Raw genomic sequence first — 27,592 nt, forward strand, 5'->3', positions numbered from 1 at the left:
GTTCCCGCTGGATCACCGAAGTTAAGCAACTTTTGAACTTGGTTAGTATTAAATGGGTGACCATTTGAGACTTCTAGGTGCTGTATGTGCTCTCTGCTTATCTCAACATTGTTTCCAGTTGTCCTGGTCTCCTTGCCACTGGACTCAAACAGTGCCGATTCAGGAGAGGTGTGGTTGGAGATTGAGCAACCCTTGCCTCACAATTACACTCGCTACTGCCACTAAGGGGTATCCTTTGTCTTTCAAGACCGAACAGAAGCATGGATGGATGGATTTGTATGCGTATCTCTTATTAATCATGCCTATATGTATCCATGTGTGTCTATTGATGTCTATGGATGTGGTCGTGTCACTTCTAGTGTGTGCATATATATTGCAATTGTTATATAGGGGGTCTTATTAAAAGAGTCTTAGGGTCTTATTAGTGTGTTTGTCTTGAGAGAGATGCTTAGAAGGAGTCTTATTACAGTGAGGGATGTTGTAAGACTCAGAGAGAGAGAGGAGACAGTTGTAATTGAGACTTAGAGGGATTTAGAGAGATTGTTCATGTTATTATTCTTATATATTGAATGTTCATTCCTTAATTGTGTTGAATGGAAGAAGAAGAAAGCTCTTGGAGTGAAGGGATAGTGTTCAGACAGTTCGGACATGATGATGTTGAGACGTGTATGTAAAGACATAACACAAATATATAATACAATTGGACTTTACCTTTGTATAAGAATCATAAACACAAGACGAGCTTTACAAAAAACACTTGATGGTTTATTCTTCACACGGCCGTGATTCCATCATCAAGAATTCAAAGTTTCACATTTTTTTCTTGAAGTGACGTCTCGCTTCTAGACGTCTGACTCCCTCCGAGTTTCTTCACTGACTGTTTAACTCTCAAGTTTTTCTCTATCCCTCGAACTTTCTATTTTCCGTGACGTCATACACATGTTAAAACATGTGCATTCTTTCACGTGTCCTGGACATACGTGTCCAAAACTTTTCCTATTTTTACAAAAGGAATTTTAACCTATATTTAATATGTTAAAAACATTATCTTATAAGCTGCATTCTTTCAATTTAAAATTTCATAACAAACTTGATAGTTAACATTCTTTCCTTGAAATATTTATCTATATTCTAAACAAATGTTTACATTTTTCAATTCTCACACGTAATCTATTTCTAAACTAAATTACAAGGTTCGAATTTGTCTATTGGTATTTCATTTTCATTTTAAACTAAATTCTCCATTTTTATACTTACATGAAAAGGGGACAGCCCTTATCATGTAACACAATAAAGTCACCATAACTTTTTTTTTCTGTTTCTTGGTCTTCTCTGGGGATGCATTTCTTCCTGTCACTGGGCGATGCTGAAAAGGAACATCTGACGAAGACATAACACCGATTTTCTGGCATGGATTCTTTATTCATTTAACAAGTAAATGGAAGGGGAGGGGGGCATAACATTGTCAACTTAAACTTTCTTGCATCTTCTTTTTCTTCGACCCATCCCGAGTTGCTCGACATGTCCGCCTCGTCCAAAGTCAAAACTGCTCGTCTGTTTCTTTTTCATGCATCGTTTTCTGTCACACAAACTGAAGGACATCTCGAGAGTCATCACTGACCGTAGCTACCGTATTTGACATATGTCAACCGTAACTCTTTGAACTCTTTTTTGTCACTGAAAAATCACAATTTCCAGCATGCTGGCATAACCTGGGATATATTATATATCGCAATAAGAAAAAAAAAAAAAAAAAAAAAAGGATAAAAGAAAGATTGTTTGCTTTCACTATCATTCAAAATATCAAGAAATGGATGCTATTTCTTTGCTGACTTCAATCATAATCTTTCTTTTACTTGAAGGTTTTAAATATATTTGCATACGCCTATGCAAGTTGTATCATTCTCAGCATCCTGGATTTTCAATTAGGTTTTGGTAGTTTTGCTTTGCAGCATATCAACCCCATTCGGGTTATTTAGTGTCAATCCAATAATTTCAGGAAAACGTTTTATGCTTCAAGTTCTTTGTATCTTCAAGTATTTATTCATTGGGTTTGGTTTGATCATTTTGTAGAAAAAAAAAATTGTTTTTGAATTTGTAAAACATGATTGAGTTTTGTAAAGAGAAAAGGAAAAAAAGAACAAAACAATATCATCAATGTTTGATGCATTTTTTGGTAAGGAAGCAAGTATCTTCAGACAGCCTAATCTGATAGCATCAGACGCCCAAACAGGTATTACCACTCTGGGCCAAAGTGGACATGGGAGCAATGGTAACTAAGGGGCAACTCCACATATCCACAGCCATCAAATGGGGGGGGGGGCTCAAGGTTAGACCAAGGGCCTTCAATTAGTTCTTATCAGTATTTTATTTCTTCTTAGCTATTAATACAAAGGAGGAGGATCTTTCATCCTCACAGTCAAAAGACCTGATACTGCTACCGATATCACTACGATTTTAATTATAGAGAAGGCTTCCATATTCAGTATAACATTATTTTTTTTGTATCATTTAAAACTTATTTTGTTTCAATCAATCAAAAAACTGAAATAAAATATTGATTCAAATAATCTGAAATGGAGGAAAAAATACTCTTTAAAATTCTTGTGTAGAATCTCTAGAAATTGATCAAGTAGTTTTACTTTTTAATTAAAAAAAAAAAAAAAAAAAAAAAAAAAAAAAATCAAATTTTATGAGCATCCAAGGAATAACTCTTGCCTGCCATCTTGAAAAATAAAAGAGATAACTCAATAAAAATACTTGATTAATTTGTGATTTTTTAAAATATTTCACCCTCATGTTTCGTCACTGGTACCTACATCATATAGATTTTTCTTTATTTTTGCTTTAATAGAGGGAATTCTGGATAAGAACCTTTTCTGCAAAAGTTTTGCTGCCATTAGATGTTTGAAGCATCAAAACTATTGTTTCATTATCAAGTGGAAGTTACATAAATTATATATAAAAAAAAGGAGCCAAACAACTCTAAAATATGAGAGGCACTCCATGAAAACTACTTTTAACCAAGGTTGTAGTAAGGTGTTGGACGGAGGCAGAGTCAGACTGGTAAGGTAGGAGAGGCAGTTTTTAATCTAACTCCCATTACTAAATATCGGAAGACTCGGCTGACCTCCGGGGAATATTAAATCTGGACAACATAGGGTTTGGTTTTGGTTTGGTTTGGTTTTATGGCAGTGGTCTCCAAAGTATGGCCACCAAACTTTATGGAAAAATTAAAAAATACTCAGGAATAATTTTTTAAAATTGGAAATGTGTGAAAATAGTGTGATGATTTTTCCTTTTTTTGTTTAGAAAAAAAATAAAAAATAAAAAAATAAAGAGGTTTAGAAGCACCAGTTTCACTGCAAAAGCAAAACTAATCAGCAAAACAGTGTTAAACACGTCTTTTTGTATGGATATGCCGCATCTTCTTCATGATGATTCACCTCTGCCAGCCCTCGTTTTCAGTCGACATTTGTGCCTGCGCATTGCATCTGAGACAAGTTTCTATTTTTTTTTTTTTAAAAAAATTCACTTTTACTTAATGAAGTTGATAAACCACTGCAATAGCACATTTGTGACGGAACTCTTCATTATCCTCCACCCCCATATAATTATGTCAAAAATGCACCGATTTCATGCTTATAAATTTAATACCTACGAATAATGATGGAGTTGAAAAGATTTTCGAGCGTTAATTTTTTAATAAAAAATTCTGCATCAATTCAGACTTTGGAAATCGGTGCATGCTAATCCTGTTTTAGTTATTCATCCATTTCTTGCTCATCTAGTATATATATATATATATATATATATATATATAGAATCAGGACGATTATTAATTGCGTTAAATGTTATTCAGAGAAAATGTTTTAATAGAAAAAAATGTTAGTTTTTATAACAAACACAAACAGGAATGTTAACTAACATAAAATATGAGACGAAGGTGGATTAACCGATTTGAGTCTTTGGTCATGTGCAGTTAATGACGTAACAAGATAGTTTGGTAAAACACATCAGTTACTCAGTTCATGTTTAGAGCTTGAAGGAGACAGAAAGCCGAGCCAACCAGTTGTAATGGCTCAAGCACCAGGAAAGTGAGGGGTCCAACGCCTATCAAATGTAAAGAACAATGGACCAGCGTGCAGCTTCCAATGGGGAAATATTTGGAATAAAGTTGTTGAAAAGACAACCACTGGTTTATTGGTTTATTGATTTATTGGGATGAATCTCTGTTGCAGCTTTCTGTCGAACAAAACCAAAAATGGACCAAACATGTTTTTTCTGATTGGCCTGATGTTAAAACCCTACAGAACTGTTATCCGTTCCTTTTTGTTATAAATGTTATATGTCCTATTTAGACACTCCTAACTAGACGATCATATATACATGTCAATATATACAAATTATATAGACAAGTAAGGTCATATACAGTCAATTCATTTTTTAATTTGGGTTCACAAAGCCCTATAAAAAAAATTAAAAAAAGACAGCATTATGCCCATATCCAACCCACCCATTCGAAAACTTTGGAGACCCCTGTTTTAGGACATATCAACCTTTTTCAGGTTATTTAATATCAAATCCAGCTACTTTGGTAAAAGTCTTTCTCCTTTACATCTTCAAATATTTATTCATGATGTTTAGTTTGGTTGTTTTGGCTTTAGGAAACACGATCAAGTTTTCAAATGAGAAAGAAAAGAAAAAAAACAAAAAAAGAAAACATCAATGTTTGGTGCATTTTAGGTCAGGAAGCCGGTACCTTTACACAGCCTGATTTGGTAGCACCAGGGCCAGTATTGGGAGATGCATGCAGAACAAAATTTTTAACAGTATGACCATGTTGAAAGATTAAATGTAGTTCTTGGGGTTAATGGATTTATTGAGTTAGTAAGAAAAAAAAATGGAAGGAAGTTATAAAAATAGACGAGAGAAAGAATGATAAAGAGTTGCTCAGAGATAGGAACTCAATTTTTGAAAGCCGTCCAATACACGGCAGAGGATGATGATGATAACAGACCTGATAGAAGAATTCAAGCAGAATTTTTTTTGCAATTCTGTAAAAGCATTTAAGTCGGTAGAACAGTTTAAGTAAGCCAGCTCAGTTGGCAAGGGTATGAAACGATGACGCGGACATATCGACATGTTATTTTGAAAGGATAACAAATACTCATACATGAGGGAGTTTCAAACGACAAGAGGAGACAATGTTCCACTCATAGAGAGTTAGACAAATGTTCTTTGATGAAGAAGAGTAGTGTATATAATAGGCAAAGTCTGTAAATATTTAAGAGTTTGATAAACATTTAATATAACAGTAACAACCGGGATGAATTCACATACTTGTTTCTTCAAACGATGACACCACACATTTATTCACACAATATATCAACATTTTGGAGATTACAATTTTTTTTTTTTTTTTTTTTTTTTTTTAAATAGGTATAACCACTTACCAATGTCCAGAGACCACTCGAGTATAAGGGTTAAGAGTGTACAGTAATCAATTGGACAATATAGTAATCGTTAGTAATGGAAATTTGGTAAATTTGTTAACCCAAGTGGAATGGATCATCAAGAACCCGCCCACGCTGGACCTGAAGACAACCATATTGCAGTCAGCCGAAAAGCAGGAAAACAGAAGACAATTCCACATGCACGCAGTTCCAAGAAAGAAGCCCTGTTCATGGAATCTACGCTCAGGATCAGGAACAGATAAATAGTGTGGGTGGGGGTGGGGGGAATCACTGACAGTGCCCTCAGCCAGACGTGTTCCCTGTGAAAGCCTGGCAAGGGGTAGGGGGGGGCATAGCTTTGATTACACATTTTGATCTTAACTTCACCAGCTTACATGGTGTCTTCTCCCAGACTCTCGTCTGACTTCTTCGACTGACTTCCAACTCTCAACCAATTGATACAGGTCTTTTCAAGTTCTCTCCTAAGACCTACGTCATCTTAAGTGACTTCTGCATCAGACTATGTTAGCCTCTAGAGGTAAGACCTATTTTTAAATTGTTTGTGCTAGTTATGAAAACTAACATTCCTTTTTCTGAAAACATTTTTATTTATGTAACATTCCTTGTTGTTATTGTTTATCGAATCTAGTCAAGTTAAATTCCTAAAACGTCATTTAACCAGATTTGTCCTCGATTTGCATGCTTCTCTTTAAATCAAATCTAATTCAATCTACACGAAAACAATCTTCTTGCTCAGGTAATTCGGCAATGCTCCGGGAATGCTAATATGCAATAGGGGAAGGCCAGAGAAATATAAGATGAAATGATACGGATGTGATACTATGGTCATTAAGTGCCAAGAAAAGATGACAAAAGAAAAGGAAGAAGGTTTAACGATTAAAAAAAATATCAATAGACAATGGATGTGAAACTGTTCACCGAGATAGACAAAAGAGAGGCAAAGGAAGGGATTAAATTCAGGTGTGTCGAATGATTGTAACAGAGATATTGAAAAATGGAACAAAGATTTTTAAATTTGGTGAGTGGCTCTAGCCACAGTAACAATAAAAACAATTGACAAATGACAATTCAGTGAGACTTTGACAACAGTTGGAATTTGGACGTCATTTGGATCAATCAAGAAATTGTGAAAAAGAAAAATAATCACCGCAGATGTTCATATTTCCATACTCCTTCGTCTTGACTTTCAGGTGGGGTGAGAATAGCTTCAATGTTCGTTACATCTTTTCTGATTGCCTGTTGGATAAACTGAAAACAAAAATAAAATGGTACACATAATCAAAATGATTATATGGATAATGGCTGAACATATTAAACGAGTGATCAGACGATTCCAATATTTTTCCCCATGATTCCAATACAATTACTGATTCCAATTCTTTCCAAATCTCTAAATATTTAGATTTGATTGGAGGCAACATTTACTCAGAATGGGTTGAGTCGGCTCCTCCCATAGGATGCACAGCGTCCCAGACGAATGAAGATCATACCCTATGATCTGCAGCGGCCAAGATAATTTGTGGGCAGACAGTCCTGAAACCAGCGACAAATACCATAGACCTGTGGACTGGAAGTTACTGTATCTTCAGCTGGCCTCTTTTTTTTTAATTTTTTTTTTTATTTTTGTTTACTGATTACCCTAAAAATCCAAGTAATATGCGCATATATTTTCGCAAATCTAAAATTACATTTGTGGGAATGGTGATTTATACATTTCAGTTTTATTGGTAGTTTCAAAACAATAAGTATTTATCATTCCAGAAAATTTTATTAAAAAAAAAAATTGTTTTTGACATTGGAAAATAGACACAAAATTTTCAGATTTCAATACCCACAAAAGTTCCGACTAATCATCCAAATACTAATAGGATGTTTTTTTTTTTTTTTGTAGGGGTGGTGCACATTAAAGTGACAACTTTAATATCTATAATTGCAGATTTGGCAACTATCAGTTATTTTAAGCTTGATTTGACAATCATGAAGAGACTGACGTCCAAGCAGTATTTGAAATGATACAATTAATTTACTGAGAGAAACATTTGATGAACAAACAAGTTCATGGAATGGACCAGGCAACTGACCACAGTGTTCATGCAATTTAACCTCATTTGATATCTAAAATCTCAAGTCAACACTGATAAACCAGACAAAATAAACCACTTGGAAGACACCAGTCAATGCGTTATTGCCGAAATACAACCTAATTTAATGCGTAGAGTTTATGAAAATTGGATCACTAGCTTATGCCATGTGTGTGCGAGGAGCAGGGCCATATGCCAGAAATTTTATTTAAATTACATAAATACTAAAAATTAATCTTTGGAATAAACTACATATTTGTATAATAAAAATATTTTTCTGTGATTTATTTAAAGTTCCCAACCTCTAAAAAAATCCTTTATTAATGTACAAATCCACACAAAATCACAGCATGTTATAAACCGATGCCATTTTATAGCAAATGAAAAATACCAGCAGTATCATGGGGATGGTTAAAGTTTAGTATGTGCAATGTGAAAAAAAAAAAAAAATGAACATTAATTAAACCGTATAAAAAGAGAACTGTTCTTGTCCAGAATCCTTCCATATTAAAAAAGCAAAAATAAAACAAAAATTTGTACGATGTACCCATGACAAAACGAAAATATATTTCAACAATTATAAATTGATCAAGTTTTATTTATATTCAAAAAATTATTTTTATGCAATTAATGGGAATTCATAAGCATGACAACAAATTTTGAATTCTTAAGTTATCTCCCTTTGTTTTTGTTTCCTTTTAATTGCTTTTAAAATGGCAGATATGATAGCCACTCTTTATTTTCTTATTTAAAACCAAAACTATTTGATACATTTATGTGATTCTTGGAATATGATAATTTTGTTTCATCATGGCTGCATAAATCATACAGATTTTCTTTTTGTTTTTTGGAAATATTGAGAAAATCCTGGACAAAAAAAAAAAAAAAAAAAATGACTCAACAAAAAAGACTACACAACTTGCAATAGCGTTGATTAGAAAACTCTGAACTGTGTGCCCTTGCTTGAATCTTGCCTTTGATGATCGGGCGGGCGATTCTGTCTTGACAGATTATATATATATATATATATATATATATATATATATATATATATATATATATACACACACACACTGGGGAGTGGGATGCCCGGCTTTGCTTGTGTGTAAAATACGCTTATGATATTTTAATTTGTCTAAATTTCCAAGACTCTTGTAAGAAGACTAGATTTCCACTACCCTTCCTCCCCCCTCCTTGTGCACCCCCCCAATTAAATTATAAATTAAAGCAAAAGTAGAGGGAGATTTGAATTACCCCCCCCCCCCCCCCAAAAAAAAAAAATTGTGATAATTGAAAACTAGGCCACCTACGTTCCTTTATCACAAAACTACCTTGGATAGTTTTGTGATAAAGGGACAAAACTTGTATCCACCATACTACCATGCAATTTCAGAACGACTTTTTTTTTTTTTTCAATATTTAAAAAAATGTTTTACTGGTATTTGTATCAATACCTAAAATATAATAACAATAGTATTTATTTTGATTTTATTTTTAATATTTCAACACAAATTTTTACTGGGCATAAAGAATGCAATTTTTAAGGCCTTTCCAAGATATTTTCTATATAGTTTCACGGATTTTTGCAAGGAAATAATAGAAATAAGGCCTTTTCAAGGCAAAAGTCAAAATTCAAGGACTTTTCAAGACATCTGTGTGAACCGTGTACAATGAACAGATCTGAAGGTAATCGTCAAAATTGTGAATTTCACCTTTTCCATGAGTATGACCTTTCACCTAAATATCCTAAAACTAAGTTTTAGACGACAAAATTTCCAGCTGAAAATGATAGAATACACGAAAAGAATAAGGCAGTCATGAGACTGTATACTTGCAACCGACAATGTAAGTATAGATCAAAGTCTTATCCGGGTCATACTCATCCCGATTATTCATCTAATGAGGTTGAATCTTTTTCATGTTGGTTACTCTTATGAAAGAGTACCTGATCCATACATCAAATTTTAAATAAAATAAAGAGTTTAAACATTATGCAAATTTCCACTTTGATCAAACTTTGCATAACCGATGATCAAATTCAAGACGATATAAAATGGCCAAGTCGAGAGTGCCTACGATGGACAGAACCAAAGTTATCACCAAAAAGTTTAACCTTTGCCATGACCTTGACATCCAAAAATTAAAATAGTTCTAACTTAGACTATGACTGATATTTTGACTAAGTTTGGTGATGATTGGTCAAGTGATGAGGACGTTAGGCTGTATACAAACACAATCAAGAACATGAAACAAATAAGAGTATATCTATCGCGTTCCTTCTTACAAGAATATAATTGGCTGGCCAAGCCATCAATACTGAGTGGCAGAGCAGCTTCGGCAAGACGCCTAATGTTTAAGGATCTTAACAGCTCCAATCATGAACACCTATTCATTAGGGTGACTTACTACATTATTACTGTAACCAAGACTCCTCAGCCATTTCAAGTGAATATTTACCCTTCGTAGGACATTAAAAAATAAAAATAATACGAGCAGCATTCATACTAGGTCGACTGAATTGGCTTCCCTTGAAGGAGGAAGTTTTATGGGAATATCAAGTTCACAAGTGATCCCTAGCAACATGTATAAAATGACCATGAAAGCTTAAATATGTCATCTCATGAATAGTTATTTTTGATATTTTAAAAGTTAGACATAAATAGCATTTAAGCTGACATATCAAGCAGCTGCTATGATGATCAGGAAGTGTCTGTTCAGTGATGGTGGATACGAAAAATCATTTTCTAAGTTCTATAATGTGTGGAGTTTGCATCTTTGTGAAAAAAAAAAAAAAAAAAAAAATGAAAAATTTAATGCAAAAGATAAATCTTCCCTTCTAAATTTCAAGCCGCAGAGAAATCTTACCTGCTGTACGGCAAGGGTGCTCTCCATTTCTTCAAATGATTCGTCTGGCCAATGACACCATTTCTGGAAAGAAAAAAATTTAAATTACGTTTATCAACATACTAACTCAAGTTCTCGACTATGTCAGCTTTCTCATTTATTTTTTATAGTCAAGATTTGAAGTTAAGAACATTAAATGCTTTTCATCCAATTTTCATTAAAAAATGAAAAAAAAAAAAGAAATTTTGGTTTATGATGATCGATATCAGCTACAAAATAACTGAAATAAATTTATATTATTTGTAATCTTTGCACTACTGTTCTCATCTTAAGTGTAATTTTCACGTTTCAGTTGATGTAACCTTCTGACCTTCTTCAGCTGTATCGTGTTGAAATGGTAAATCTTTCTGTTAAATTTGGCCACGGAATTTGCACGGAATTTCAAACAGAACTCTTTACTTAATCCACGAGGGTAGCATGCTTTCATTCTGTCAGCCATGACTGGATAAAAACCTTCAACCTCCAGAAGCATAACTTACAACTAAATTTTACCAAATACTTTATCCACTGTGCCACGGTGTCATTGCGAATTCAACAAGATACACCTGAAGAAGGTCAGAGGTTACATCGATCGAAACATTGTGAAAATGACACTCAAGATGAGAACGGTACTTGGAAGAATCCGAATAATACCAACATTTTTGCATTTTTATTGATGAAATTCTGATAAGATAAAAAAATCTATTCAAGATAAAACAATGAAATTTATCATATGTAAAATTTGCTGGTGAATGAAACTATTTTAGCATGTTTAGGGCTGGTGATCCTGTCATGATTTAATGTACCGAGTTGATACAATAGATAACACAGGTGGTGACTTCCTTCAGTCTTGACAACCAACTGTATGTGTGCCTACATGTGAAGTTTTTGAGGCAAGAGTTGCGCAATCTCCAACCACATTTCTCCCGAGTCAACATTGTTAAATACCAGTGCCAAGTATAGATGAGTACAGGACGACTGGAAACAATGCTAAGATAAGCGGAGCGCTCATACAGCGCCAAGAACTCCGAAATGGTCACCCATATGGTACTAGCCAGGCTTAAGGTTGCTTAACTTCGGTGATCTGATGAGAATCGGTGTGTCAACACGATTATGCCGTTAAGACAGGTAGAAAAGAAAGAAATGAAAATACTGGATGTGAATGTTTGGTGACTGCTCTGGAAACAGGAAGGCTCGAAAGACAGGAATGACATCTGTGGAACCTGAATATTAAGAAAGGTTGGATCAACATTCTATAAAGTCACCACTTATTGAGGCCTGGATGCCACTTAAGGATAAAGATTATTGGGTGTCAACACCATGATGATCAGTAATGGTGGAAATTGGGTAGAGATTAATTATTTAAAAAGATGGCTCAGTAAGAGCTCGTTTACGTTGGACCTAAAAATGACCATGTTATAGTCAGCTGGGAAGCAGCTCCACAGTATTGTGTTCCACAGACAAGCAGTTTTAGGGGAAAAAGCAGGACTCGTGGAATTTTAATTTAATTTTAGGCACAGATAGAGAAGAAAAGAAATTAATGATAGTGGTTGTAGATAGACGAGTGTTTGCCGTGAATTTTTTTTAAAGGTGGGGGTACGATAGATCGAAGCTCAGATGAGCACTTGACATGAAAATAATGATAGGCTTGCAACATCTCTTCTGTGAGAAAGAGGTAGATAAAATATTGTCTACCTGATATGAATGTCAGTTTTGTATCTTGTCAAGACAGAAATTGGTGCTCCGAGCAACTACACAATACAACCTGAACTAAATTGACTTTGCAAACTAAAACTTGGTTTAAAATGGCTAGTTTAGAGTAAAAAAAAAAATGGCTTGTACTGTATAGATTGTTCAGTGAATTTTATTAACATTCACCAGTCATAGAGATGTTCGGGGAAACTGAAATTGATAACGCAAGTATCGAAATTTGCTGAATAGTTATTTCTAAAGAGTACTACATTTGCTGCAATATTGATGGGTACTTAACCAGTTTATGACTCAATCTTCACATAACATGTCCACGCTCGTGACACACACATTGTATGCAGACAGTAGCAAGGGAGCAACAGTAAAAACAACAGACATTTATTTACATGTACTTCTAGAATAACGCCTCGTCTCTTGTGCAAAAGACACACAGATCAACCCAGTCTCATTTTCGAAAATAAGTCAACCCACTGTTGTTTTCAGTTTTTCCAACATTTATTAGGTACGGTGAGGGTGGGGTGATTCAAATTTGTCTTTTTTTTTTTTTTTGCTCTCATTTATCATTTAATTTTTTGGAGGATGAGGGATTTGGAAAAATCAAAACCAAAATCAGATTGACTTGTTTTTGAAAAACGAGGCCGGGTTGATTTGTTTTACTTGTAAAGAACAATGTTCAAAATGGCGACAAGTGAATTTCTAGGCAAAATATCGGTAATTCAAGGTCTTAATATTAAACAAAAAAAAAAAAAAAAAAAAAAAATTGCTGGTGACAATTACAAATGTAATATTCGTTCAAAACAAATCCGAATACCCCTAAAAATTAACTTTTTAATTGTAAGTCTTCATTTGGTCTACCAGGCTACAAATACCAAAAATAGAAATAGATAGCATTAATTTGAATTAAATTAACATCATAAACCAAAAATGGTTATATTGAAGATTTCAGCTTGAAGATGGTTGGCAGTGAAACAATATTATCTTAAACAAATTGCAGTTTTTCTAAGAAATTGGGTGCAAATAAAGGAAGTAGGTCTAGCAGACGAGCCTCGTTCTGAAAAATCTGAAAAGTTAGGTCACGTGACATCTGACACCAGTGCTTCTACCATTATCGACCCTTTGAATGATAGATATAGAAAATATGAACCAATTTTGAAGAAGTTATGAGGAGGCGTTTTAAAGAGAAAGAAATATTTTACAAGCAGAAGGTAGTGTGTCTCATTTGTCTGACATTTTTTTTTTTTTTTTTTTTTTTTTTTTTACATAGGCATCACCACGAGGCCACTTTAGGATAAGGGTTAAAGAGTGTACAGTAGAAATTGGACAATATAGTAATCATTAGTAATGGAAACTCGGTAAATTTGTTAACTTATATGGAACGGTTCATCAAAAACTTGTTTATGTTAGACTTGAAGATAACCATATTGTAGCCAGAAGTAAAATGGAAGAAAGACATTTTTTGTTGGGGATGCCTTTCACACATGGAAAGGCACTTTTCAATAAAACAAGGGAGTTTTTTTTTTTTAGAAGGAGCTAAGCTCCCTTTACAAACTTTTATTCAACTATTATATTCTTGATCTTACAAGACCCCTGTAACACAAAAATGTGGAAAATATCAAAAGTAATGGCCATGATGTGGTATGGTTATCTAAGAGATATTTGGTGTAAGCAATTATTAGCAAACATGACCAAAATACGAAGTAATGGTGTTATTGTTGAAATAGACGAGAGTGTCATTGTGGAAAGGAAGTAACACAGAGGCCGCATGATACCACAGAGATGGATATTTGGAGGTTTTTTTGTTTTTTTTTACTACTAAGAAGGTACCACTTATCAAGGCCCAGAGGCCATTTGAGGATAAAGGTTAATGAGTGTACAGTAGTCAATGGGACAATATCATAGTAATCGTTAGTAGTGGAAATTTGATAAATTGGATTATTTAAAGGGACGGTTCATCAAGAACTTGTTTATGTTGGACTTGAAGATGACCATATTGTACCTATTTACAATGCCTCCCCACGGGACAAAGACACCAGGGTCGTTTTTTAACGTGGAGAAAAGGTACAAAAATTGTCTCAGTCATGAAGGACTGCTCCTCCACCAAAAGAGAACAAGAAATGGAAGTGCAGCATCTGAAGAACAGATACTACACTTTGATCTTCATCTATAATTTATTTTGTGAAAAAGAAAATTACAATCAAAATAATTCAATGAAAAATTAAAATAAATTAAAAGTAAAATTCAAATTTACAAAACAAATCTAGGCACAAGGCCCTATAAGATCTGAGTGGGGGATGTGTTGCAGGGTCTTTGTTACTACAGTGAAAATGGAGTCTTTGGCGACTTTACTCTTGACTGGCAACATTTACCACGATACCTCATTCACTTTGTGGACTCTAAACTAACTATGAAAACCCCAGCGGTTTTGTAAAAAAGAATATATTTACAATTACTGTGCGTGTGTGTGTGGGGGTTTTGTTTTTTTTTGTTTTTTTATCTTGGCCAAAAGCCCGGGAAATGGAAGAGAATTCTACAGGCGTGCAGTTCTAAGAAAGAAGCTTTTGTTCATGGAACCTACGTTTAGATTTAGGCACAAATAAAGAGTGGGGGAAATTATTGATAGTGGTTTCAGCTACATGAGTGTTTTTTCATAAAAGTTTGGCAAGAGGGTGAACCAGAGATTAAAACTCAGATGAGCACTTGCCATGAAAATAACGATAAAGCAGAGACAGGCTCACAACGTCTCTTTTATGGGAAAGAGGCTACAGGGAAGAGAAAAGGTTATCCCCCACCAGATATTGATACCGTCTCAAAAATCTAATTTTTCAAATATGTACATGACCAGTCAGCTGAAACTCTGCTATTTATCATCAAAGAATTGATACTACTAAGTAGTGTCATTCATTCTGACAGATGAAAAGCATATGAAAGGGTAAGAAATATACTAGTCACCCCACCATATGTACATAGGATTGTGAACCATTCACAGAATTACGTGGACCCTGTGACTAACGTGCATACCAACACAATCGAACACATGTGGATGGTATGCAAGAGTAAAATTAAAACAATGTATGATACGTCATCGTCAACTTTGCCGTCACATTTGGACAAATTTACGTGGCGACAACAGTAAGGTCACATGGAAACTGCCGTTTTCAACAATATTATTGCAATTCAGAGCTAACCCTTCTTTTCCTTAGTAGAGGAAAAGGAAACATGTAATCAACACCTGAAGAAGGTCGCAGGGTACAGCGACCGAAACGCTGTGCTAATAACACCTAAGATTAGAATAATTGTCCGATTAATCGAAATAAAACAAATTTTATTGCAGTCTTTTTGAAAAGTAAATCAGCCTCTCTGAACTGCTTTATTTTTAAAAGTATTTCTTTATTTAAAAAAATTCTCTGAACTGCTTTATTTTTAAAAGTATTTCTCTATTTAAAAAAATTCTTTGAACTGCTTTATGTAAACAAATATTAAAACTTTGCCGTTTTAAAAATTCTTTGTTTTTCTTTTTACGTAAACTTATCTTGCCTTTGGTTGCAATTATTTATTTATTTTCACTTTTTTGTTTTGTTAATAAATGTTTCGTTAATAAATGTTTCGTTAATAAATGTTTCGTTAATAAATGTTTCGTTAATAAATGTTTCGTTAATAAATGTTTCGTTAATAAATGTTTCGGTAATAAATGTTTCGGTAATAAATGTTCAAAAATTTTTTTTAATTTCTTTTTCTTTAATTCTTTGAATTGTTTTTTTTTAATTTTACTTTTAGCATAACTTGCTTTTGTATTGTATATTTCACCATTTCGTTTATTTTTTTAAATTTTTTGTTTATTCAATCTTCACCCCAAACAAGGCAAGTGCCACTTTGAAGTAGGGGGCTACTATTGGGGACAATTAGCAGGGCTATTAGAGGCTACTATCGGGGACAATTAGTAATTAAGGGAGATGAGTAGAAAGATGTTTGTTCACATTACACTTGAATTTCTGCATATCAGTACAGTTGGGAAAGCAGTAACCCGGAAGGGAGTTCCAAAGACTTGCAGTTCTGGGGAAGAAACTATTGGAGTAAAAGGCTTTCTTACACCTAGGGATCTCTACTGTAAAGGGGTGGGACTTAGTTGCTTGTCAGGTTTGTCGGGGGTAGTCACGTCCAGGAGGTGCAAGTGCTCGCAGTTCGTCGGAGCAGCCATCATTAAAATATTTGTAGAACAAGCAGAAGGACGCAACATTTTCTTGATGGAACAGAAGCTGCAGCTTAAATGACAGTTCAGGACCGATTAGGTTGGCGACTCTCTTTTGAACCTTGTCTAGGAGTGAGAGACTAGTAGCAGATGCACCAGCCCACATATGGCAACAATACTCCATACATAGGCGAATGGTGGCCTTATAGAAGGACAGGATACTTTCGGGCGTTAGTAGCTTTTTAGCACGTTAGAGCCTACTTTCTTCGCAGCGGTCCTGGCAATGCTCTCAATATATATATTCCAGTTCATGTTCCCTGTAAACGTTAGGCCGAGGAGTTTAAAGGAAGTACTTTCAGGCAGTGTATTCTTAGCCATTGCTATTGGTGGTAGAAAAGGTTTCTTGTAGTTATTGAAGGAAACAAGCTTAGTCTCGGCAGCATTGAATGTGACCATCCATTTTTGTCCCCATTCCACTACAGATTGGAGGTCATCGTCTAGTGTTTCTGCCATTTCCTTGGATATGTGTTCATTTGTTTTCCCCTCATGCATGTTATAGAGGGTGGTGTCATCAGCAAATATACCCATCTCCAAAACAATTTTATCAGGGAGGTCATTTATGAATATCAGGAACAATAAAGGTCCAAGGATAGACCCCTGGGGTACTCCCGCATTTATATCATATTGTTTAGATGTACGACCGTCGAGTACAACTTGGATTTTTCTCTTACTTAATAAAGATTTAATTACATTGTGCATTCTTCCAGTGATACCATATGATCTAATTTTCCTTAGAAGACCATCGTGCCATACACTGTCAAAAGCCTTAGATATATCAAGGGCTACCGTTCTACCTTCCTCTGTTTTATCCAGTGAACGGTATATACGTTCAGAGACTACAGTTAAGATATCTGCTGTCGAACGGGCTTGCCTGAATCCATATTGTTTGTCGGTCAGGTGTTTAGCAGTTGTTAGGTGTTGGACTAAGGCGTGATTAATTAAGGACTCAAATATTTTGGCAAAAAGTGGGAGGGGGCTAATGGAGCGATAATTTAGTGGGTCAGTTCTTTCACCAGAATTCTTGAAGACTAGGACCACAGAAGCAGTTTTCCAGCAGTCGGGAAAGCAAGATTCATTAAGGCACTTATTGTAAAGTTTGGAGAGAACTGGAGCAATCTCAGCAGAGCATTTTTTTATTAGCACAGCCGGGACGAGATCTGGTCCACATGCTTTTGAGGTGTCTAGGTTATTTATGATACCATGCACCTGAGAAGGGGTGATTTTCAAATCGTCTAGTATGGCATCTGTCCGCAAAGGAAAGTTGTGGAGGGAGTGGTGTGCCGGGTCCAATGTTGAGTTTGAGGCAAACCGACTGGCAAGCAGATTTGCCTTATCGGTTCCCGTGCAAGCAACTTCATGATTGTTTGATAGTGGGGGAATCGTTGACTGCCCATTATTTACTACACTGTTGTAGATTTTCCAAAAATCACGGGTTCCTAATTTCTGTACTTCAATGCGTTTCCTGGTGGTTTCAGTGTAATCTGTCTTAGCTGTCTCTATTACTCTCTTACAATTATTTTTGGCTTCTATATACTTCTGACTGTTTGAACTGGACTTATGTTGGTTGAATCTGCGGAACGCATGCTGCTTTTGAGCAATAGCAGCTGCACAAGCAGAGGTAAACTATTGAGGAGAGTGGGGTTTGCTATAGAATTTCCGTGTGGGAACATGTGCTTCAATTGCCGTTTTTACCCATTCAGTGATCTCATTTGCACACTGTTCAGTTGGGAGAGAAAAGATATTTTGCCATGGGGCATCTCTGATGTGTTCCCTGATGGCTTCCCAGTCAGCCTTTTTGTAATACTTCGTTTTGAGTAGTGGGTCTTCAGTTTTAGGGCGAGAATTTAGGGTGATTTCTACCATTATCACAGCATGATCAGCATTCCCGAGTGGGCTGTGGGCATTTGTTGTACAATCATGGGGAACTGTTGTCAGAAATAGATCTAGAAGTGAGGCATGTTGGTCTTGCTAGTCTGGGAAACGTGTCGGGAATGTAACCGTGTGAGATAGGGAATGGGATATAGCGAAGGTATGTGTTGTGCTACCAGCTACGTCTGTGTAATTAGAGAATCCAAGCCAGTTACTGTGGTGGACATTGAAGTCACCAAATACATGTATTTCAGCGCTATTATCGAGGAGGGTGCTATATCTATGCTGTCAGAGACTTTGTTAATTAGGGTACAGTCCTGGGTTGAGGGAGAGCGGTAAAGAAAATAAAAGTAGCTAATATTATGTTGCATATTTAGTCTGGAGCACATGAAGGCCTGGTCGTCTATTTCTAGTTTTTTTTCTCTAGTCAGGGGGAGGATGTTGCAAATATAGACTCCAAGCCAATTCTGTCTGAGTCATTGTGGTAGAGTGGGAGATAACCAGGCATGTTAAAGTGGTTAGAGGGAATGGAGGAGTGATGGTTAGTTTCACTTAATGCTAAGATATCTGGGGTGTTTACAAGGAGATATGATTCAACATCATCTAAGTTAGTTCTAAGCCCGCGGATATTCATAAATGTAAGCCTCAAGGGAGGAGGCAGGTTGCTTTTCTTTGAGTTTTGTCCTCGTTTAAACGTATCTTTTGATTTAGGTGTCATTTCATGTTGTTTGATTTAAAAGTTTCGGTTAGGGTGAGGGAGTGAGGGGTGCTGGACACGTGGTTGTGCAGAATATCAGACATGCAACACAAGTAGACCATCAGCTAACCTCACCCACAGGATTGTGGCCTCAGGAAAGCTCACCGGGGATGAGTGCAGGGTCCCTTTCATGCGCGACATGGCACTACAAACAGCCTGATATTATACAACTGTTGATAGAGCTAAGTTAGTAATAAATGCTAAGGTCGTTCAGCTTGGCTAGGAGCAAAGTGTAGTATCAGTTCTGATGCTACACTTCAACTTTTCTGTCCTCAGTCCATGGAAGAGAAATCCTTCTAGACTAAGGCAATTCTTATTTTTGCTCCCATCTAGAGTTGCCCGTTTTAGGAAGCTGGATTTCTCCACATTAAAAACCAACCTCGTGTCTATGGCAGCTGAAAAACGTTTTTCGACCATTAAAATACATTGCAATACATTAAACTCTGGAGAATTTCCGCCATGCGCCCTTGTTGTTCTAAGTTAACAACTAGGCACTACTTTTTTTTTTTTTATTCGCGTTCCTCCCTAACAAGGCACATCGCCACTTGGATGTAAAGGCCTACTAATTGGAACCATGTCTAGAAAAGATTAACAACGTTTACGTTACATCTAAACTTCTGCATATCAATACAGCCAGGGAAGCAGGTAGCAGGAAGGGAATTCCAAAGTCTAGCTTCAATTCGAAATTAAATTCGAGAGAAGAAACTTTTAGAATAGAAAGCTTTCTGATATTCAGAGACCTCAACTTGCATTTCAAACTTTACAAAAAAAAAAAAAGAAGTGCTTTATATCCATCTTCATTCAAAGGGTTACTTTTTGGTAGCTTCACCGATTTTTGACCTAAATTTTCCGAATTTCAGAACGAGGCTCGTCTGCTAGACCTTTTATTTGCAGCACCAGAAATTGGTTCAATTACGGGCAGACCTGAAAGAGCCCCCACCCCCGTCCGTAAAATTAATTCCTTTTCACGTTTTCTTATTTTTTCTGCGGATTATCGTTGATAACAGACTTCACTTTTATATTAGCAAGAAAATTATTTTTTTAAAGTTTATTTAATGACTTTTAACGTGGGGGATCACTTAAATTATAACGTTTTATGAAATGGTTACCCTATTTTTCGTTCAATCAACAAAACTTTTCTTATTAAGCTATTTTTGTGGTGGAAAAAAAAAATTTAATAGAACATTATGTTTTAAAAGTGATCCCCCACGTTAAAAGACATTAAATAAACTTTTTAAAAATAATTCTTGCTAATATGAAAGTTAAGTCTGTTATCGAAGATAATAATTTTACGGCAGGGAAGAATGCCACCACAATTAAGCCTCATTTTGGTAAATATAGAGATACGCTACAACAGAACACTGATCACTCTAATTTGTTTTTTTAGGGGTAATCGAGGTCGCTGACAACGAATCTGATAATCAAACTCGGTGCAAATTTACCGTTTGCATGGTATTAACCCTTGAACTATTTTCGCCATTTTACAGCTTCCGCCAAAAATAGCCAAAGATTCATTATCTGAAAGTACTTCTTTTAAGCTCCTCGGCCTAACATTCACAGGAAACATGAGATGGAACAATTACATTGAGAGCATTGCCAGGACCACTGCGAAGAAAGTAGGCTCTCTCTAACGTGCTAGAAAGCTACTAACGCCCGAAAGTATCCTGTACCTCTATAAGGCCACCATTCGCCCATGTATGGAGTACTGTTGTCATATTTGGGCTGGTGCAACTGCTACTAGTCTCTCACTCCTAGACAAGGTTCAAAAGAGAGTCGCCAACCTAATCGGTCCTGAACTGTCATCTAAGCTGCAGCCTCTGTTCCACTGACGAAATGTTGAGTCTCTCTGCTTGTTCTACAAATATTTTAATGGTGAATGCTCTGATGAACTGCAAGCACTTGTGCCCCCCATGACGTAAATACCTTCGATAAACCAGACAAGCAGCTAAATCCCACCCCTACACAGTGGAGATCCCTAGATGTAAGAGAGCTTTCTACTCCAGTAGTTTCTTCTCCAGAACCGCTAGACTTTGAAATTCCATTCCGGCTCCCTGCTTCCCCAACTGTACTGACATGCAGAAATTCAAGTTTAAAGTGAACCGACATCTTACTGCCCAACTCCCTACATAGTATCCCAGTAGCTTATGTGCCTGATAGTAGCCCCCAACACCAAAGTGGCAATGTGCCTAGTAAGGGGTGAAAATGTAAAAAAAAAAAAAAAAAAAAAAAAAAAAAAAAAAAAAAAAACATAGAAATGTTTGGTGCTTATGTTTTCGTAAACCGCATTAAAACCTACGTAAGACAAAAAAAAAAAAAAAATCCCCAAAAAGTACTGTAATGTAATTTTTTAAAATTTTGTTTTAAACAATTTTTTCTTCGAATTTTAAATTGTCCGCCAATGAAAAAAAAAAAAAAATTTTTTTTTTTAATTCTGTTCAGAAAAAAAGTCTTTCCGAAATTAACCCCCCCCCACCACCACTTGGAGGGCTTTTCTTTTTTCGTATAATTTTAAATATTCCACAAAAGATTCGTACGCCATGTGAAAAAGCAGTTTGCTACGTGAAGGCACATTCAACAGCCGTCGTTTATGTTACCACGCGATCGCGCGTAGTGTAAATGGAAGCTGTAAAATGGCGGAAAGTAGTTTGTGGGTTAATACCATGCAAACGGTAAATTTGCACCGGGGTTGATTATCAGATTCATTGTCTTATCAGCGACTTCGATTACCCCCAAAAAGCAAATTAGAAGGTCATTCCATGTCAATTCACCAGGCCATTACACCCACCGACACCAAATTACTTTAAATTTGGCACAAATATTACCCTTCATGAGTTAAGAAAATTTGCCAAATTATTTGGTCCAAAACCTTACCGTTCAGATTTTAGGCGGGGCGGGGGAGGGTTGTAAAATTTGCATATTTTGCTTCTAAATTTATAAAATAAAAAAATAAAAAAAAATACTTCCATACATTCAATATTTCTGAAATTTGGTAGGAAGGGCATTTAAGGACTGTAGAATCCGAATATTCAATTATTTTAACCCCATACAAGGTAGAAAATAAAATTTTGCTCTCCCAAAAGCATGTCCCCCAAATCATCAATTTTTTACCTATGTAGCTTATGATCAGTCTAGAGAAAATATGACCTCTTCAATTTTCATCATATTTTTTTATAGCATCTACTATGACTGCTTAAGTTCTCAAAAAAAAAAAATTCTGAGGGTTTCTAGCCTACTTTAGAAGATATGGCCCTGTGAAGTTTATCTTTTTTTTCCTATGTATGCGCAGTAATTCAGTGAAAGATTGATAAAGACAATCATCCTAATGTTCCACAACTCCTCAAATGTTCATATTGTGTTAAGTAATTTCTTAAACTATTTAATAAGATTGTCTTTGTTAATTTAAAAAGAAAATAATTTAAATTAAATTCAAATTTAAATTCAAATCAACTTTAATAATTCACAAGGAATCCTGTCAAGCTAATGTGGATTTAGTTATTTTGCAATTAAAAAAATGTGCATCTCATTCCTAAATCACAATCCAGATATTTAAAGCAAAAAAAAAAAAAAAAAAAAAAAATATCAGTAATAGCAAAGTTTTATTTCTCGGGGATTTTACTGAAAATTACAAATTTATTGTTCAAGATGAGATCCAGAGTTTTCATTGGAGTACTTCTCAATGTACTTTACACCCAGTTGTACTGTATTGAAGCTTGAAAATACAATGCAAAGTTAATGTTTTTGTATTATATTGAGTGACAATTTCTATGATGTGGCATTTGTTTATATAGTACAGAAAAACATTATCGAGGTGATCAAGGCTAATTTGTCAAATGTGAAAAGTATTGAATATTTTACAGATAGTTGTGGTGCAACCATCAAAAAGATTTTGGACTTGATGCAAAATGGAACTTCTTTGCAACTCGTCATGGTAAACAACCATGTGATGGCATAGGTGGGACAGTGAAATGGATAGTAGCTAAAGAAAGTCTACGAAGACCAAATTCCAAACAAATCCTTTCCACAGAAACTGTTTGTATACTGAAAATCTGCGATTGAAGGAATCAAATTCATTTTGATTAAAAAGGAAGTTGAGGAAGCAAGGAGAAATCTCACTATTAGATTTGAAAATGCATCCACAGTTCGAGGGACAAGAAGTTTTCATCAGTTTATTCCACTCGACAGAGATAAAGTAGCCATGAAATAATGTAGTGAAGATGAAAACTATGAATTGATATATGACGTCTCTATCGGAGTTGAAGAAAAACCAATGGAATTTGTTGTTTCAGAATATGTTTGTTGAAGGTATGACAGTAACGTTTGGATTGGCATGGTCCTGGAAAATAATGTGGAAAATAAGGACTTGCTGATTAAGTTCATGCATCCAGCTCTTCCATCACATTCATTTTATTGGAAAGAGGATTTTAAGGATATATGCTTTGTGCCATTAACAAATATTCTGTGCACTATTGATATCCCTACAACACCAAATGGTAGTTTATCATTTGTCCAAAGTGGATAAATTATCTGTGCAAAAAATTGTGTACAAAACAAATTAATCTACGTACACAACAAAATTTGGTGTACATCATAGTTTAAAATTTGTATATTATTATTACTTTCTTTTAAATGAAAAAGAAAAAATTTTAGATTAATGAAAATGACTTTTTGAAAACTTGTAAAAAAAATATAAATAAAGAATTTTTAAGTGATGAACTGATGAAATTGAAAGCATTTCTTATAGATAAAAAAAAATGTTTAGTGCCAATTACAAATATTCTAAGTTTTAAAAATTCACATGCATTTAAAACAAAAAAATATTTTTTTTGTTTCGTGAAAATAATGAAATTAATTTTTTTTAATTCAATCAGAAATAATTTCTTTTAAATTAATGTTTAATGCCAACTACAAAAACTCTAAGTGTTGATCCTAATGCATGAGTCAATGTTTATCACTTGTTAAAGACAACCTGTCTGTGCCATACAAAATGCAATATCTGCAAAATATATTTAAATTATTTTCTTTTTAAATTAACAAAGACTATCTAATTGAATAGTTTAAGAAATTACTTAGCGCAATATGAATATTTGAGTTTTTTTTTTTTTTTTTTTTTTTTTTTTTACACAGTGATCACCACTTATCAAGGCCCGGAAGTCACTCAGGGATAAGGGTTATTTCAAGTACATTACCTTAGTGTGGAGCTTTGGTCTTTATCAATCTTTCACTGAATTACTGAACGTACATAGAAAAAAAAAAGATAAACTTCACAGGGCCATATCTTCTAAAGTAGGCTAGAAACCCTCACAATTGTTTTTGTTGAGAACTTAAGCAGTCATAGTAGATGCTATAAAAAAAATATGATGAAAATTGAAGAGGTCATATTTTCTCTAGACTGATCATAAGCTACATTGATGATTTGGGGGGGGGATGCTTTTGGGTGAGTAAAATTTTATTTTCTACCAGGTATGGGGTTAAAATAATTAAATATTCTGATTCTACAGTCCTTAAATGCCCTTCCTTCCAAATTTCAGAAATATTGAATGTATAGAAGTATTTTTTCTTTTTATAAAACACTGAAATTTCGTGACGTTTCGCAGCATAAATTTAGAAGCAAAATATGCAATTTTTACCCCCCCCCTAAAATCTGAACGGTAAGGTTTTGGACCAAATAATTTGGCACATTTTCCTAACTCATGGAGGGTAATATTTGTGCCAAATTTAAAGTAATTCGGTGTTGGTGGGTGCAGATTTCAACTTTTTTCTGGTGTTTTGACATGGAATGACCCTAGAGTCCGGTGTTCTGTTGTAGCGTATCCCCATATTTACCCCAATTTTTTTACGGTTATTGTTTTGTAATTACAGCATTGATTGGATACTTGTGCAGTTTACGGGCTGTGCTGAAATGGCGTTATCGTTTAGAAATCCATTCTTAACATGGGGAGGATTGATTTTTGCCTCACCTAACAATTTAATGGACTGTAAACATTGAATTTAATTTGACAGTCATCTCTAACAACAACAAAAAAAGATGAAACCCCACGATCAGTAAACTGCAAAAGTAACTATTAATTGAACCAAATTGTTATAAAACTAGAACTAATTTGGTTGGGACGATGTTTTAATGGCAACCATCTTAAGGCTGAAAAGTTCAATATAGCCGCAAAACTATATCCAAAATTTTTGGTCAAGTTTAACGATATCTTTTTTTTTTATTATTAAATTGTTAGGTGAAAGCACAGAATAATTACAAAACACCCTCCCCTCCCGATGTTAAGAATGGCTTTAAAAATACATTATTATTTCAGCACGGCACAAAAAAATGCACAAGTACCAAATTTTTCTGTTTTATATCTACAATAACACAAACTATTTCACATTCTAAAAGCGGCCAAAAAGAGGGGGACCAAAATAATACAAAAGCTACACTAGGAATCGAACCCTCACTTTATAACCAACCTATTACTTAATATTACATTAGAGACTTGACAGTACTTTTTCTTGTTTTGTCCGTGTTTATATCAACAAATTGTAACTTGATAGAAATTCAAATAAACAAAAAATTACCTCGACGTTAGTGCCAGGCCGATTGCGTCGCACAACGGCTGGAGCGTCAGCCATTTTCATGATTGAACACAACTATCCGCGGTAATTCGACTACAAATAAAACAGGAAGGGCAACAAATATGTCGCCGCCTACAAAAATATTAACAGCGCATCCTGGCGGCTGAATGAGACAACACACAATGGAAAGATAACTCCAATTGGTACGCGTTTGGATTTATCTCCCTTTAATATCTGGAGATTGCTTACTACGAGAAATAATAAAGGGAAATTATGCTTCGTCAGTGTTCGCACCTATCTTTCTATCTTTTTTAGGTTATAGTCAGCTAGCGTTGCCTGCTTGGCGCTTACAAAACCAGTGGTAACGCAAAACAGTACCTTCGCATTTTTTTGTTATTGAAGTGATTTATTGAAATAAAATATAAAATATAAATATATTGAGATTTATTGAAATAAAATATAAAAAAAGGACATTGAAAAATATACGGTAGAAATAACAAAATTATACAGATAAAAATAGTACAGTTAGTCTTTATTTTTATTTGCACAATTTTTAATTGTTATTTTTATTTGCACTAATTGTGTTATTTTTGTTTGCACTAATCGTGTTATTTTTTATTTGCACCAATTGTGTTATTATAAGTACTATAGGATGAATTCACGGCAGGGTCACCAATCTAGAGGATGCATTTTTGAAATCCCTAATAATAAATTAAATGGGGTTGCCAATTTATAGGAAGAGTTACCAATTTACATTCTTAAATAAAGAAATCCAAATAAATTCAGGAAAAGATAACACTTGATAAAGAACACGGAATCACTGAGTTTATATAAAATCAATAAAATTTATTTGCATGAAAGAAGTATTAAAATTAAATGTTCAAACATAAATGTTTTCTTGTGTTTGAACGTTTTAATTTTATTTTTATTTTCCTTCCTTTGAAGATTGTAATGCTGGGTATGGGGCAGCCAAACCAGCTGCCAACACTGCCCCGCTTTTTATTGAAACCAACCGAGAGCTCTTTTTAGTATCCTTGCTGTTCCCTGAAGTGCAATTGTCTGGATCTCTTTTGCACTTGGTTCACCAGGAATATTAATTAGGTAGGAGTTCAGGTTCTTCTTCATAAGCACTGTAGCACATATAATAACTGGTATGATTGATATCTCCTTAAGATTCCAGTTTCTTTTCATATCATACATGAGACCTTGGTATTTGGTCTGTTTCTCTCTTTCAGCTCTGTTCAGACCGCCATCATTAGGAACCGTCACTTCAATCAAGGTTGCAACTCTCTCTGACTTATTCCATATAACTATATCAGGTTTCACAGCAGCATTTTCAAGGTAGGTGGCTGTAGGGATTGTGAATGATTATTGGTGCTTGGATTTTGTGTGTATGGCACAAAGCTTGAATGTTCTGATTTTTATGATAGATGTGCCACAGGAGAGCTTGGAGTCATTATGGCTTATTTACTGGTGTAAACAGTCCGTAATCAATATAAGTAAATGTGTGTGTGTGCGTGTGTGTGTGGTTACATTATAAGGACAGTGGTTTGGGATACGAAAGTTTAAAAGGAGTTTTGAGTTCTGGCTGGATGTGGTGAATTTCCATGATGAGTAATGTAATTCATTTGCAGCATGCGTAAAACCATGACAGGTGTTTTAATGTTTCACAAAGGCAGAGCTTTTTTTTTCTTTTTACAAAGGAGTCACCACTTATCAAGGCCCTGAGGCCACTCGATGATAAGGATTATTGAATGTCCAGTAATCAATGGGATAATATCGAAGTAGTCGTTTTTAATGGAAGTTTGGTAGGGTGGTTCATCAAGAATTTGTTTATGTTGGACTTGAAGACAACCAAATTGTAGCCAGCTGGGAAACAGGCAAACGGAAGAAAGTTCTACAGGCGTGCCGTTTTAAGAAAGAAGCACTGTTCATGGAATCTACATTTTGATTTAGGCACAGTTAAAGAGTGGGGAAAGTTGTTGACAGTGGTTTCAGCTAGACGGGTGTT

At 34.9% G+C, this 27,592-nt stretch overlaps 1 protein-coding gene across 1 annotated transcript in view; it reads right to left on the reverse strand.

Moving 5' to 3' along the window:
* Positions 1 to 25,783, reverse strand: part of LOC145291937 (MOB-like protein phocein) — a 42,540-nt gene extending 16,757 nt beyond the window's left edge. The window contains exons 1-3 of the mRNA XM_080137855.1: positions 25,585 to 25,783; positions 10,424 to 10,486; positions 6,625 to 6,725 (exon numbers count right to left, since the gene is read on the reverse strand). Of these exons, the coding sequence (XP_079993981.1) occupies positions 6,625 to 6,725; positions 10,424 to 10,486; positions 25,585 to 25,644 (224 nt within the window). The 5' untranslated portion in view covers positions 25,645 to 25,783. The remainder of the gene's footprint in view (positions 1 to 6,624; positions 6,726 to 10,423; positions 10,487 to 25,584) is intronic.
* Positions 25,784 to 27,592: the final 1,809 nt, after the last annotated feature.

This window comes from Euprymna scolopes, chromosome 13, assembly GCF_053919585.1.
Source record: "Euprymna scolopes isolate OS-2025 chromosome 13, ASM5391958v1, whole genome shotgun sequence".
Classification (NCBI taxonomy): Eukaryota; Metazoa; Mollusca; class Cephalopoda; order Sepiida; family Sepiolidae; genus Euprymna; species Euprymna scolopes.